At 36.1% G+C, this 16,097-nt stretch overlaps 1 protein-coding gene across 1 annotated transcript in view; it reads left to right on the plus strand.

Annotated features, from left to right (window-relative positions):
- SMCHD1 (structural maintenance of chromosomes flexible hinge domain containing 1) overlaps nucleotides 1–16,097 on the plus strand; it is a 69,864-nt gene that overhangs the window by 16,387 nt on the left and 37,380 nt on the right. Inside the window, exons 6-19 of the mRNA XM_063395869.1 lie at nucleotides 296–410; nucleotides 563–682; nucleotides 3,598–3,764; nucleotides 6,010–6,103; nucleotides 6,356–6,566; nucleotides 7,434–7,551; nucleotides 7,639–7,822; nucleotides 8,347–8,544; nucleotides 8,628–8,741; nucleotides 9,354–9,460; nucleotides 9,738–9,820; nucleotides 9,973–10,086; nucleotides 12,283–12,360; nucleotides 12,439–12,558. Of these exons, the coding sequence (XP_063251939.1) occupies nucleotides 296–410; nucleotides 563–682; nucleotides 3,598–3,764; nucleotides 6,010–6,103; nucleotides 6,356–6,566; nucleotides 7,434–7,551; nucleotides 7,639–7,822; nucleotides 8,347–8,544; nucleotides 8,628–8,741; nucleotides 9,354–9,460; nucleotides 9,738–9,820; nucleotides 9,973–10,086; nucleotides 12,283–12,360; nucleotides 12,439–12,558 (1,823 nt within the window). The remainder of the gene's footprint in view (nucleotides 1–295; nucleotides 411–562; nucleotides 683–3,597; nucleotides 3,765–6,009; nucleotides 6,104–6,355; nucleotides 6,567–7,433; nucleotides 7,552–7,638; nucleotides 7,823–8,346; nucleotides 8,545–8,627; nucleotides 8,742–9,353; nucleotides 9,461–9,737; nucleotides 9,821–9,972; nucleotides 10,087–12,282; nucleotides 12,361–12,438; nucleotides 12,559–16,097) is intronic.

Below are 16,097 nucleotides of genomic sequence, written 5' to 3' on the forward strand. Positions count from 1 at the left end.
AGGCTTGCTTTATAAGCCATTTTCATTGGAATAAGATTTTGTTTGTGAGAAAGGGCAGAAATGTTGTATAAGATAACTTAGGAAAATACTCTATGATCATCCTTTTGCAAAGAGTACATCAAGAATTTCAGGCCCATGTGTTTTAATGTTGCAGTTTTAAAAGGTATAAAGTGAAGGATTTTTTAACAAAATGCCAGGAGGAAGAATTTATTAGAAGCTTTAGATCCGAGGTACCTTTGGGTTTTTTAATTACGTTTGTCTTGAAAAGTTTATTAAAGATACTGTTTATTCTCAGTGATCATTCAGGATATGTACGCCCTTTGCCAGTGCCTCGTAGTTTAAATAGTGATATTTCATATTTTGGAGTTGGAGGCAAGCAAGCAGTGTTCTTCGTGGGACAGTCTGCCAGAGTAAGTCAATGTCAGACTTTAATTTTATTTTAGGACATTTGCACACAATCAGATTGTTACTTCCTAACTTTTAATGACAGCATTAAAGTATTTTATGATGTTAATTTTAAGTCTTATTTTGATTTTAAATGCTGTTTCTTTAATAAAATCAGATGATAAGCAAACCTGCAGGATCTCAGGATGTTCATGAACTTGTCCTTTCTAAAGAGGATTTTGAAAAGAAGGAGAAAAACAAAGAAGCAATATATACTGGATTCATTCAAAACAGAAAGGTAAATAGCCTTAAGATTCTTGCATTTCTAATTGAAAGCCTTTCCCAGGTTAATGTGATTTAACTGTGTAATATTCTTGTAAGACTTACCTGGGGATATCTTCATCTTATTGAATCATTTGCACCCTGAAGTGTAAAAAGAGGTAACCCAGAACTTGAAGACACTGTATCATAAGGCCTTATTTTTATGTGATGCTTTTTCTCCTTTTTAGTTAAGGTTACATGACAGACATACTTTACAGTTTTGCATGTCAGGTGTAGAAAAATATTTAAAAATGCTTTTCTATGCACAGCAAATTTTTTGTTGTGAATGAAACAAAAAAGAATTTTCTCTGAAGCAGTAAGGAGTAAATTAGGGAACCAAATTGTACTTGTTTCAAATATGTGAGACTAACCTGCATATGGGAGAAAAGTCCAGCCAGACCAACAAAACCCATTGGTTTTACAGATATTCATCAGTTCTGTAAAATAAATGAACTGCTTAGCTGAAAACTAAGCTCAGAAGTCCTGATGCTTTTCGTGAAGAGCCTAAGTAAAAAAAAAAACAAAAACAACAACAAAAAAACCCACAACACATAAGATAGGGAGGAAGACTGAAAGGAACTGTTCTTTGGACATTTTTAGGCAAGGAGGGAAAGGCAAAGATGTAGCTAAGGGTACAGATGGGAGGAAAAATGGGTGGTGTGTATGACAGGGTCGTAGGAGCTTGAGCACATTTCTGGTGGGTTACATCAGTGTTCTTGGTGTTTTGTATGGATGAGAAAGGAACAGGAAGGTTTTTATCGTGCCAATCTTAGGTCAGTGAGTTGCAACAAGAAATGAATTGCCAGAGTTTTGTTTCTATTCCCTGTACAATACTGTTAAGAAAATAGAATCACAAATATAGAAATTGAAAATAAAAGCAGACAATATCTGCTTTATTGTGAAGGGTACAAATACTTTCCCTCCCTCTTTGATATTAAAGAGAAAGGGTGGATGATATAAAGTAGCAGGCATAAGTAGCTGGATGAGATGCATAGATACTACTAAAGAGTTCAAGGTGGTGCAATCAACTATTTGAAAAGTTGTGGTAATAATATAAAATTAAACTGACACTTAAAATTAAAAAATGCAAGTAAAATTCTATTAGACTTAAAAGATAACTTCCAAGAGGGAAGATACAATGTGAAGAACTCAAGTATTAGAAGTGAAGTGTGAGGATAACAGAGAAATAATTCGGGTTTAGGAATTTTTTTGCAAATTATTGAAATACCTAGGCCAGTTCATTAAATTGGTGTGAAATAAAATGTGTCTCATTAATGTCTCATTCATGACTTGAAAAATGGTCTGCACTGCACATACATCAGCAAGAGAATACTGTGGGAGAAGTAGAAGTTGTAAATAGATTAGTAGTGTGAGAAGAATAATTGAGCCTTTGAGCCATTCAGTTGGTGAAGGAAGTTATTTTTGCAAAGAAATCAAGATGTAATTAATATGAAACAAAAGGGACTCTAGAACAAGACCACAACGCTGAAGAGAAGTGGCATTAATGGTATCTTTGCTGGTCATCTGTTCTTAATGGATAATAAGCACCTGTCTCCACTGCAGTCACTTCCCTGGACCATTGAATATTTCAAAGAAGTAAATAGTAATTTTCTAGTTGAGATAGATGCTAGCAATGTAGGGGAAGGTGCCATGGTAGTTTGTCATCTGTAGTGGGAATGCAGCCAGAGAATTTGGGAGTGTTACTTTGGAGGGTCTTTCACTCTATAAATTTCTTCCACTCTGTACAGTGTGGCACTTGTTCAGCATGAGTGTGCAGCCTCTGTGTTTGTCAGATCACATGGAGAGGAGGACCAAGCAGCTCTAGCTTTTCTTTATTATTGCCAATCCTATCACTAGCATAGAATAGTCTCTTGTTGGCATTAAATCAGCAAGACTATTGTGTTTCAAAGAGGCTATGCTGTGTGCCAGAAAGAGATGTAGTCTTCTTTGATGAAAGGTCTCAAAATTGGTTAAATTACCCTTTTGGTTAAGGAGAGCTCTTTGATTCCGTGGGGAAAGTAAGTCTTGATAGAACATCTTTGATTAACTATTTCACCTAACTATGAAAGGACAAGGTTTAGGTTAGGTAGGACAAGTCTCCTTTCATGCCTTAGTGATGTGGGGTTTGTCTGCTTTCCTGCAAAATAAGGCATGTATCTGCATTTACTACAACATATCTTCTCAATTGTAACAATTGTTTGCATTCACTATAAAGATCTTAATCCTTGTTTTAAAAATAGCTTTTTTTCTGAATGTACCAAATGTAAGGGATTACTCACTGGTCCAGTGTTAAGCATGACATCAGCCACTGTGTCTCTGTAGTTTAGAAACCTGTCAAAAGAGCAAAGAGCATCCATTCAAGAAAAGACAATCGGTACTTTCTGGAATCAGGAATCCCACTTTCTGTTAGACTACTCCACATTTCATCTGGAAATGAGGATTCACTTGTTGGGTTTTTTTACAGCAAAAGTGTATTTTTTCCACTTGAGTTTCTGTTATAGAAAGCAGCCTATACCTTTAAAAGCCAGTAATTTTTTTGGCTTTGTTTTCCTAAAGAGAGGACTTAATGTTTTACACACTTAATGCTTCCACTTGATGGATGAGAACATGGAGATCATGCAGTGCTACATTAAACAAGATTAAATGCATTTCTAGACTGCACACTTCAAGTGTTGTGATGAAAGTGAGTTGAAAATGAACTGGATCAGTGATGTCACATTCTCAGCTTGTTGACTTTAATTTGGAAACTTTTATTTTAAGCTTTAATCCTTTGTGATACTTAGCATCATGTTCTGTATTACTTTCCTGTTATGTTTTTAATCCCTTTCAAGTTGATGGGAGTTCAGAAACTCATATTACATCACTGCTCTTATTATTTTACTCTTTTTGTAGCCATCTGATTCTACTCACATCACAAGTGATGATGAAAGATTTCTTCATAATCTAATATTAGAAGAAAGGGATAAAGAGAGTTTCACAGCAGTTATTATTACAGGTGTACAACCAGATCATATGCAGTACTTGAAAAACTACTTTCATCTTTGGACAAGGCAGCTGGCGTAAGTTGGTGATTTAAAATATGTGATTTAAAAGTGGCTACTAACAAAGTTAGATAATTATGAACTGCTTTCTTTTTGTAGTTTGACATTGGCCTTATTCCTATTAAGGCTGTTGATACTACAGTTAGCCTCCCTATATAACCAAGTTTACAGAAACTAATACAACTGAATGGGGGCCCCCCAACCAAAGATGTGACTTGATGATTGATACTTAATTATCCACTGTAATTTTTAGTAGCTTATTCAACTTAATGGTGTATTACTAATGTAATAAGATGTCAATCTAATTACTAATAACTTCATCAATCAATTTGCTCACAGCTGTGCTCCTAACCTTAGTACCTAGCTTTGTATTTACAGTTTTAGAGGAACTTTTGGTTGGTTGGCTTTTTTAAACAACAATAAAAGAAAGTACTGCTGCTTCTTCCCAGTTTAAGAGGGAGAGGGATATATGACACAGTCTGCTCTGTACTGAATAATGTCATCAGTGGGCCTGCAGAGCCTGGAGATACCTGTGATAGCTGTGAATAGTTTGGGCTGACCTGTTAAGATGATGGATCCATTTGTGAGTGTTAAACTGAAATACAAAGTCGTAGACCAATTTTGAAATCTGGCAAATTATAGAACTTTGTTTTCAAACTATGGCTTTATTTTTGTCATACCTATAATCTGATAATAATAGATATACTTAAAAAGAGGATTAATATAAGAATTAAATAATATCTTACTACGTGAAATATCATTCAGTGATATGCATAAAAATTTGTTGCTAAAACCATTTTTAACCTCATGAAAATATAGGGTACATCTACATGCAGAGAATAACTTTGGTCCCTCATTAGTTTCCAGCTGTTCGTCAAGTGAACACTCGCACTTAAGTGTGTGTTAAGTCTTTACAACCATCTCTTGAAGTGAAAGATCTTCCTCTTTTGAGATGGAATCCAGGTGCAATTATTCAAATATATGCCCTGTAGCTGTTACAGTAAAACCAGTCATTTAACCTTCCAGTGCCACACAGTCCTGCATCACTGTTTCAGCTGTAATGGCCCTTTTCCCCTTGAACACCTCCCTATTCCCTTCTGCCATGCCTTTTGCCACACGTGCATGATACCAGTTTCCTTCTGCTTTAATAGACTGCAGCACAGCCCTCATTATTTTGGATGCTTTTGAAGTGGAGATGAACCCCTAAAATAACAATGTCTTTAGGCCAGGAGACTGCCTTATGAAGTCTGGAAGAAATGCAGACAAAATACTAAGGAATTTGGACATACCATGAAGTCCTGAGCAATGAGACCATGAGGAGCTTGTTTCTGGGAACAAAGATCTCTGTTTGGGGAACATTTAGTGTAGTATATGTCAGAAGCAAAGCAGTTATAAACTTGCAGGTGCATTTGACTTTGGTCATGCATTCAGTCCCTTTGACTAGTACAATCTCATTTTTCTCCAAACCATCCCCCAGAAGTTTAAGGATTCAGTCTTTGAACTTGGAAGAACTAGCTAGCTTGCTGAAAAGTTGAAGTAAATGGAATTAAGTTCCTCAGTTTTCTCAAAGTGCATATCTCTATGAAATTATTTAATCTATCTGACCATGTGGATTTTTTGAATATCCTTAAGTGAGGAAAAATGCCAATTAGAAATCAATGTTTACAACAGAAAAAATATTTATATTATACAGATCACGTCCATGACACCTACCTATATTCAAATTTTTGTAAATAATGTCAAAATAGTGATTGCTTGTTACATGTTTCTGTTACTATTAGATGATTGAAATAAAACTGGTATCAGAAACAAAGTGTGGAAACATTTGTGGCTCTAGTTCTTTCTGTTTTCCAGAGTGCAGAACAATTTACAGTAGTTTTTTCAGTTTCCCTGTTGATGCAAAGGTTCTGTAGCCATGTAACAATTGCAATTTTTTTCACTTCTGCATTTTTTTTTAAATTTGTTTCCAATTATTTTACCCCAAAATTGGTCCTAATGTGGTTGGGCATGACAGAGATGAGAGGAGGGAAAAGGAGTCATTCCTTTTAATAAATCTTTTGTACCAGATATATGTTGTCAAGGGATGATTAAACAGTGGATGGGACGATTTATAACAGTGCAACAAACCAGGTACATTTTACTAAAAATACAAGCTTATTTAGAATTTTTCAAAATTATAAATTAGAATTTTTTAAAATGATATGTGCAATTTCTAAATTTCACTTGGTGTTTTGTCTTTTTTTTTTCTTTTTATGCATTTCAGACATATCTATCATTATTATATCCATGGACCAAAAGGAAATGAAACTAATGCTGTAACAAAAGAAATAAGCCCTTTCAACAACATTGACATTCAGGTAAGAGATTTTATACATGTTAGTCAAAAGTCCTCTTTGATGGCACCTTATTTCATATTGTGCCTGTTTCTCTGTAATCTTGCATTTTTAAGTACAGCATTCAAGATGTGTATGTAGTTTAATTTTTTGAAGTACTTCTATTTAGCATTGCAGTGTAGAAACTAATTCCTTTGCTAACAGTCAATTGTCAAAGTGCTTATTACTGTAAGTCTTTTGCTGTAGGGATAATTAACCTGTTTTCCCTTTTTCCAGATTTCAATGTTTGAAAAGGGAAAAGTACCAAAGATTGTCAATCTAAGAGAGATAAAAGATGACATGCAGACATTGTATATAAATACTGCAGCAGATAGCTTTGAGTTTAAGGCACATGTTGAAGAGGAAGGCATAGTTGAAGGCATCATCCGATACCATCCTTTCCTTTACGATAAAGAAACATACCCTGATGATCCATGCTTTCCATCAAGTAGGTGAAATGCTTTTCTGCTTGTCAGTCCTATCATAGACGGTCCTACTGCTTTAGATATTTTAATGAAGTAAAAACTAAAACAATTTTAAGTTGAACTGCAAAGTATTACCTGATTTAAGTTGTGTCAGAACAGAAAAGCTTGCATACTTTTAGAAGAACAGATCCTGTGAATAAATTGGCTATTGTGGTAACTCATTCCTGTAAACCTGATCTTTGGCATAACACAATCTGATTTCAAATTATAAATTCTTATATAGTAGTCCAGCTGAAAATTTGCACTTTCCTGACTGCATCTTTGCTCCAACAAAGTAATCAAAAATGAGCAGTTAGATTCAAGAGATTCTAGAACTGAAATACTGCAAAGGACAAAAATGTTGTCTGAAGTCTTTAATTTAAATTTTGTTTTACTCAGTTGTGATGAGTTTTCAAATGCTAGGGATTTTAAAATACTTTGTGCTAGGGGTTTTTAGTTGGTTGCTTGGTTGTTTTGGTGGTTTTATGGGGTTTTTTTGATGAAACAAATCTTGAATTAATTGGGACAAGATTTTATGATACTAGAAGAACATCAGTTGAAACTAAGGAAAAAGTAGCACTCAAATTTGAAATTTTCAAATTTGGTAGACATGGTAATATTTACTTTCATTCAGAATTTTTCTTTTCCTTTCTTAGTATTTCTGCTTGGTATTTCTAAAATAGGAAAAAAACCCTAATATTGTATATAATGAGCTTGATATAATGTGCATTGCTTCTATGTGTTGAATTTAGTAACAATAATACTTTTTCATTAAGATTGCTATTGTTTTGATATAATATTAATTTGTAAGGAAATATATTCAAGGAGACCTTTTTTTTTTTTTGCCCAAGGATTAAATGATGATGATGATGATGACTGTTTTGTAGTAGAAAAAGGTGCCAGAGGAAAAAGGCCTATTTTTGAATGTTTTTGGAATGGAAGATTAATACCCTACACAACTGTGGAAGAGTAAGTGGTAATCTGTTTATACAATCTCGTTCTGAAATGTAAATTCCTCTTTATAAGAAAGGATTTTAATGACACTCTCCTTTTAAGTTTTGACTGGTGCGCTCCTCCAAAGAAGAGAGGACTGGCACCAATTGAATGCTACAACAGAATTTCTGGTGCATTGTTTACCAATGATAAGTTCCAGGTCAGCACAAACAAACTCACTTTCATGGATCTAGAGCTGAAGCTAAAGGATAAGAATACTCTGTTCACAAGAGTCTTCAATGGACAGGTAATTACTGCATTCTGTTAAGTGTTTCTTCTTGGTAAACTTCAATGCATGTCATACAGAAACCTTTGCTCACTGGTTATTTGTTCATGTCTCTCTGATTTAGTGAGCAGTAAAGCTGAATCTCTAATCTGAAAAATTAAGACTCAGTATTTTTTTTTATTTTCTTAAAAAATTGCTTTATTTAGTTATGTGACAGTTTTTGTCAGAGGGAAAGACCCTCTTCCTAGAGGAATATGGTTGCTGGGGGAAGCACCTTTTTTTAACCTGAAATGTAGTTTTCCTAGAATTTTTTAAAGTTTTCAAGCTGAAGAATCCTTTTTTTTTGTTTGTGTTTCTGCTTCTTTGTTTCTTTCTTTTTCTTTTCTGTTTTTTTTTTGTTCTTTTTTTGTGTGTGTGTCTTTTTTGCCTTTTTTTGTTTGAGTACAGTATCTCTGTACTCTTAAATTGTTCAGGTTTATGATGTGGTCGGACTCGAATTTTATAATACGTTGTTATTATGTACTTATTTTGTAATCTCTTTATAGGAGCAGCGAATGAAAATTGACAGAGAATTTGCTCTGTGGCTCAAAGACTGTCATGAAAAATATGACAAACAGATAAAATTCACAGTCTTTAAAGGAATAACTGTACGTACTGATATAGCATCCAAAAGAATGCAGAGCCCTTGGGCCATGTATGCTGCAATAGAGTGGGATGGAAAAATATACAAAACTGGACAGCTGGTAAGTTAGTTGAACCCTATAAAAGGCAGATACTTTACATTTCATGCAGGAATAATATGTTAATTGGTGTCTTCTGCTTGTAGGTGAAAACTGTTAAGACTCATCCAATATTCTATGGAAGCATTGAGAAATTTTACTTGTATGGGGACCATGATGGGGATATATTTGCCACTGGGGGAGAGGTTCAGATTGCTTTGGTAAGAACAAATACAGAAAGGATTCACACAGCTAGTGTTGATATTAAATCTTTAAACATAATCCTTTGTCCAACCTAATTAAATTACCTTTAAATAGTAGTTGAAAATCATATTATTTTTGACAATCAGCAGTCTAGAAATACTCAAGCTTAGTTTTAATGTGAATGTATTAAAATTATTATTCATTATGAAAAGTCTGATTTATTAAGATTTGCATATGAAATAAAGTATCACAGTGTGTTGGTTTAGCAGGAATGGTAAAAACCAATTAGTGGCTAGCTTTAAGATTTTTTTTCTTGGGTCTGCTTGCCTTTTTCTCTTAATCCTGTCTCACAGCAGAAAAGACACTTAAACCACTATGCTACATTTGGTAAATATGAACAGAGGCGAATGTCAAACCAGTACAGAGAGCATCAATAGTATGTTGTGCATCCATTTGTAACCCTTGTGATTTCACCAAATTTTAAAACAGTATCTTGTGGTTACACCAGGTAGTATTTATTAATATATTGCATTATGTCTGTGTTGACTTGTCTAGTCCCTTGCTTGGGAGGTTTTTCTTGTCTGACATAAAGTCTGGCCATTTATAACTGCACTGAATTTTTATTACAGGAACCACAGGCATTGTATGCTGAAATGAAAGTTATTCCCATCTCAAAACTTGACAGAACAGTGTCTGACAAAGTTGTTAAAAAATACATAGAAGATGAAATGGCAAGGTAAGCACTAAGTAATAATTACATAATTGTGTAGTTCCTAATTACAGTTTTTGTATTTAATCAGGAATCAAACAAAGTTCAGTTTTATTCCTAGATGGGAGGACAGTCAGCTATTTCAGTAGAAACAAAAAGAAAGTACAAACCAAGAAGAAATAGCTTGGGATTTGATTTTTCTTTCCCTACTGCAAAAATAGCTTCATGTCTATTTAACTAAAGATAAATTGCCCTTTATTTTAACTTACTGAAAAAAATGTTCATCCTTTTTTTTTTTTATTAGACTTCCTGACAAATTATCAGTAACATGGCCTGAAGGAGATGAGTTGTTACCAAATGAAACAAGATTTGCTGGTACACCAATAGGTATGTTTTTTCCTTCCAGATACTAAAACATTAAACAGCCATTTAAAAGTACACCATGCACCCTTGTTAAAAAGACAAGTATACAGAAATCTCTGATCAGTTTTAATCCACAACATATTTTAAAAGTCTGTCATTTTTCACTTTAAATTCAGGAGCCTTACGAATAGAAATTTTAAATAAAAAAGGAGAAGCAATGCAAAAACTTCCAGGTACAAGCCACGGAGGTTCAAAGAAACTTCTTGTTGAACTCAAGGTTATTTTGCATTGTGAGTATTTCATTATATTTGATTGTATTTTTATTATTTTTGAAGTACATAATGGGTAATAAACTATTTCATTGTATAATATATGTATATATCTAAAATACCTATTAGAATTTGATAAATGGATATGGTAGTTAGACAATACTCCATCAGTGCATGTAGCATTTCAAAGCCACTTTTCATGAAATGACAACTGCCTTAATGCCATGTATTTAATGTTTTAATTCTATATTTTGATTACATCCTCTGTCACAAGTAAGGAGGGCCTATCAATTCCAGCCTGTCTACTTAACATGCATAAGAACATGGGTGAAATGGATAATGTTTCTGTTATTAGCCTAGCAAATTACATGAGCTGCATAAAAGTAGGGATCAGACTTGTTTAGTATCTAACACAAATTCACTTCAGACCTTTTTAAAAACTCATGTTTCTTTTGATTTATTGTTTTGTGGTTTCCATTTTGTGAGTGCTTCACTGGATGTTCTCACTTTGCATTGTTAAGAATTGCATTCTGTCCAAGGCAGCTGAAATCGCTCAGTTTTGTTTTGAACACAGAATTAGAATACTAAATTCTCTGAAGACTCCAATTTTCCATATGTCAAATGTATTTGAAACTTGTAGAAAGCTAAAATCATGTTTCTTTCACCATAGCAAAATCCAATTCCTTTATCTGTTAGGAGTTGTAAAAATAGCTTTCTGAAGCACTGAGATAATTGTAGTGATACACGTCAAGGAAACCAAATGGAAGTATCTTATCTACAGTTTAGTATATGTCATGAGACTACATGTGGTATTTTAATGGCACTCATTTATTTTCCAGCATACTGTGCTGGGCCATAAAGAGGTTGGAATTGAACAAAAGGTGTTCATTTAATATAGATTATCAAATTATCTCCTGTCAGCATGTGTGAAAAACCAGTGTTTTGCAAGCTTAGTAAGGTTCAGCATCCTGATGTCAGGAAGTATGGACTTGAGAGAGACCTGGTGTTTTTATTGTTCTGTTTTGTCAGGGTTGTTCCTAGGATCACTGAAAGAACCTACCATCAGACCTTTCATGTCTCCTGACCCATTCATTGAGGGAAATCTGTCCTTTTAACTGTTTCCACTGCTTCCTGTTAGATTTTTTTCTCTACTCAGTTGAAGAATCAGTAGTGTAATCCATGTATTCTTCACCAAAATAATGAATAAGTCCTGTAAGTGGGCATGGCAAACCTGTCAAACTCAAACTCCTAATTGTATAAATGAGAGAAATTTGCTTACACCCATACAAAGGCCAAGAGCAAATATAATGTACAAAAAGTTTTCTCTTCTCTTTTGAAGCAGACTGTGCTGTGGATTACCAAGACAGCTGAGCTATGAGAAACCTGATCCCTTCCTGGGGAGTCTTATTAAGCTTCGATTCAAAATTAGGGTTTGAATTAGGGTTAAGACAATGATAAAGTCTAGTTGACAACTCTTACTTTATCTTCTGTATGCCATTTGGTGCAAGAACAGGGTCTTGAAACCATTTTGCTTAGCTATAAAACAATTTGTATTTCTGCTGCATTTCTTTTTATTCTGTGTAGTCTTATTACAGTTACGTTCAAGATTCTGAAGTACATTTTGGGAAAAAAAGAAAGTATTAATGCCTTTTGACACTTCCAACAATAAATCTTACTTCTGTATTTATCTTGGGTTATAAAACCAGTCACTAAAATGGCCTCAGAGTTTCAGTGTTCTGTTTTTATATGTGTCTTAATTCTGCAGAGGTTTATAAAGGCAGATAAAACAATTTGGAGCAAAACAGGAATGTTCTTTTTTTTTTCAGTTACATGTTCTGACAACTGCACATTTTTATCATTGCTCCCATTTAAGCAATTTTGCTGCGGTAATTTGTCAGGGTGATCCATTGCCAGCATGGAGTGCAGAGTGCTCATACTTAACAGGGAACATAAAACCAAAGAGCTAACAAAATTCAGCTTTACAAACCTGCTACTTTCAGTGCAATGTGGCTAAGCCTAGCAAGTTTTAATTAAAATGGGATTAGACAGGGAACTCATTTTTTTTAGCTGTGATCAATGTGTTTAGTTGTAAAGCTGAATTGATGTTTGTTAGATCCAGAAGTGATAGTAATACTTTAAAAAAAGTGATAGCGCTTGAAAAAGTTAAGAATTATGGTGTAAAATTTAAATACATGTAGCTAAGTGTTTGTTTTGCAGCACCTACTGAGAATAAAGAAATAATTTCCCATATCAGTCAGCATGGAGGCAAGTGGCCATACTGGTTTAAAAAAATGGGTAAGTTTGCATATTCAATACCTTCAGTTTATTTATAATATATTTTTTCTTTCTAATTGTACTTTTGTATCTGTTTAGAAAATCTTCAGAAACTTGGTAACTACTCCTTGAAACTGCAAGTAGTAGTGAATGAAAGTAATGCAGACACATATGCAGGAAGGCCTCTGCCATCTAAAGTATTTAAATTTACCATTGTAGGTAAGTATCCTAATCTTTTCTCTTACTTCTAGTGTTTCTCTTTGGTTCATAGTATATAAAAATTTGTCATGTTCTAGCTGAGAGGTGGTTTTCAGCAATTGTCTATGAAATTTGAAGCATTTCCAGGAAAAAAAGATTTTTTGTAGTAGGTTTTGATCTCACATGTAATGTGTTGGCTCTGTGGCAGGCAGTTTTACATAAAAAATAAAATTTTGAGGGACTCTAAAGCTCCCTGATGGGAATTTTGTCAAATGTACTTAAGAAAATAAACCTCAATAGAATCACCCTTTTTCCTCATGCTGTTGACATAAATATTCATAAAACTAGTATTCTTTAGGCCAACTTTCATGCATAAACCACAGAAACTCATTTAAAAACAAGTTACATGTTTAAAATAAACATGTTGAGATTAAAGTATTTTTTTAAATTAATTAATTAAGGAAGAATCATATGCAGAACTAAATTCTCATTTGGATGTAATGGGTTAACGATCATAGAATACTACAATGCTTACTAGAATACTCACTTGAGAAAGGATCGACATGAAAGGAGAGGTGGTTGGGTAGCCTGGGAGTGTTTGGACTTCCTGGAGCTTGATGATGGTGACAATTAGTGTTGGGTGTTTGTGGCTAAGAAAGCGGGGAAGGCCAACAAGGCAGACACTGTGATGGGACTCTGTTACAGACCACTCAGCCAGGATGCAAAGGCAGATTAAATATATAAACAATTGGGAGAAGTGTCACAATCACTAATCCTTGTTCTTATGGGAGACTTTTACCTTACTAGATATCTACTGGAAATATAACACAGCAGTTAGGAAATGGTCTAGGAGGTTCCTGGAGTGTGCTGAGGAGAACTTGCAGACACAACTGGTGAGGGAGCCAGCTAGAGAGGGAACCCCATCTCCTTTGTGACTTTCTCTGTGAACAGAGAAGCACTGGTGGGTGGTTGGAGGCTGTCTTGAGCACGTTGATCACAAAATGAAAGTTTACTGTGTTTACTGTTCTTGAAGTAAGGAGAAGGGTTAGCAGATCTATCACCTTAGACTTCCAGAGGGGGGAATTTGGTCTGTTTAGGTGAGTGGTCCTTGGGAGGTAGTTCTGAAGGACAGAGGAATCCAGCAAGGCTGGAAGGAGAAAAATGGAAACTCACAATGTGGACTTCAGGAGAAGACTGGTTTCTTCAAAGATCTGCCTGGTAGAGTTCTATGGAAAGAGGCCCTGGACAGACTAGAGGCCCAAGCAAGTTTGTTAATATTCACAGATCATCTCCAAGCTCAAGTCTGGTTCATCCCAATAAGTAGGAAGTCAGACAAAAATTCCTGGAGGCCTGCATGGATGAACAAGGAGCTACTGGCAAAACTCAACACAAAGAAGTATACAGAAGATGGAAATGGGAACAGATAACCAGGGAGGAATACATAGGCACTATCCAAGCATGTAGGGATGGGGTTAGGAAAGCCAAAATCTAATTGGAATTGAAAATGGAATCGCTAGCAAGTGATATCAAAGTCAAGAAGATGGGCTTCCTTAAATACATAGGTGGCAAAAGGATGGCTGAAATAAACATGGGCCCACTGTTGAATGAGGCAGGGAACACAGGATGTGGAAAAGCCTGAGATACTAAAATAGTCTGCCTTAGTATTTATTAGTAAGACAGACCTCAGGAATCCCAGGCCCCAAAGACTGGTGGAAGGTCTGGGGCAAGGAAGATACACCCTTAGTGGAAGATGATCAGGCCAGGGAATATACCTAAGCAAACTGGTGATATATGTAAGTCCATGGACCAGGATGGGATGCATTCATGAGCCAGAGGGAGCTGCCTGATATCCTTGTGAGGCCACTCACACTAATTGAATAATCATGGCAGTTGAGAGAACTGCCTGATGTTTGGGGGAAAGCATCACTCCCATCTACAGAATGCAAAAGGACACACAGAGCTACAGGCCAGTCAGCTTCATCTCAATTAGTGGGAAGGTGATGGAGCAACTAATTGTGGAAACCATTTCCAGATATGTGAAGGACAAGAACAACATCAGGAATAGTTAGCATGGATTCACCTTCTATGATGAAAGGACTAGTTTAGTAGATGTCTACCTAGACTTCAGCAGGGTTTTCATCATTGAGATCCCATAAGATCCTCACAGAGAAGCTCATGAAGTTTGGACTGGATGAACAGCCTGTGGTGAATTAATGAACAGCTGAGCCCCGTGAGCGGTGATCTGTGGCTCTAAGTCTAGTTAGAGGGCAGCAAATAGTGGTTACCCCAGGGGTTGATACAGGGTTTGATCCTGCTTAATGTCTTCTTTAATGGTTTGGATGACAAGACAGAACGTACCTTCAACAAGTTTCCCTGATAACACAAAACTGGGAAGAGTGGCTTATATACCTGAGAGTTTTCCACCAGCCAGAGGGACCTCAGCAGGCTGCAGAAGTCAGCTTTCAGGAACCTTACGAAATTTAGCATGAAGGGCTAAGTCCTGCACTTGCAGAAGGACAACCCCCAACGTGCCACTGAAGTATCTGGAAAGCAGCTTTGCAGGAAAGGACCTGGAAGTCCTGATGGGCAGCAGGTGAACACAAACCAACAATGTGCCCTAACAGCTATGAGAAGCAACAACCTCTTGGGCTGCTAAGGGAGGTGATCCTTTCTCTTCACTCAGAACTGGTGAGGCTAGCTGGAGTACTGTACGCAGAAATGGACACATTACATTACAACGCAGAGACATGAACATTTTGGGGGGAGTCCAGCACAGGCCTATGAACATGATGAAGGGACTGGAGCGTGCTGAGGCAGTGAAACAGTTTTCCCAGAGAAGTTGTGGTTGCCCTATCCCTGGCAGTGTTCAAGGCCAAGTAGGATGGGGCTCTGAGCAACCTTGTCTAGTGGAAGGTGTCCCTGTCCCTGGTGGTGGGGCGGGGGGGTGGGGTTGGAACTGGATAATATTCAAAGTCATTTTCAACTCAAACCTATGATTCCATGATCTCTTACCTGAAGAAAGTCTCGGGGAACAGTGACTGCTCTGCCTGGAGAAGATTCATGGGGAGCTTACCAATATCTATAAACAACTGAAGGGAGTGTAAAGAAGGTGGAGCCAGGCTCTTTCCAGTGGTGTTCAGGACCAGAGCCAGTGGCCACACACTGAAACATGGGAGGTTCTCTCCAAACATCAGGAAACAGGTTATTTTCACTGTAAAGGTGATGCAGTGCTGCCACAATTTGCCCAAGAAGTTGTGGAGTTTCCATTCCTGTGAATCTCAAAAGTTGTCTAAACATGTTCCTAGGCAACTGAGTCTAGGTGGTTCTGCTGGAGCCAGGGGCATTGGATAAGATGACCTCCAGAAAACCCTTCTGACCTCAACCATTCTGTGAACTTTATCTACAAGTGGGACAGGAAGAGGGAAAGTAGAAAAATGCTTTTTTTTTTGCATTTAATATTAAAATGGATATTTTTGTCACAATTTTGGGAGGTATAGTTAACATCTGTTTTCAGAAGATCAAGGGAAAAAAAGAATATCAATATTTTCTGCAGCCTCCTC

The sequence above is a fragment of the Prinia subflava genome, chromosome 1 (genome assembly GCF_021018805.1).
Source record: "Prinia subflava isolate CZ2003 ecotype Zambia chromosome 1, Cam_Psub_1.2, whole genome shotgun sequence".
Lineage (NCBI taxonomy): Eukaryota > Metazoa > Chordata > Aves > Passeriformes > Cisticolidae > Prinia > Prinia subflava.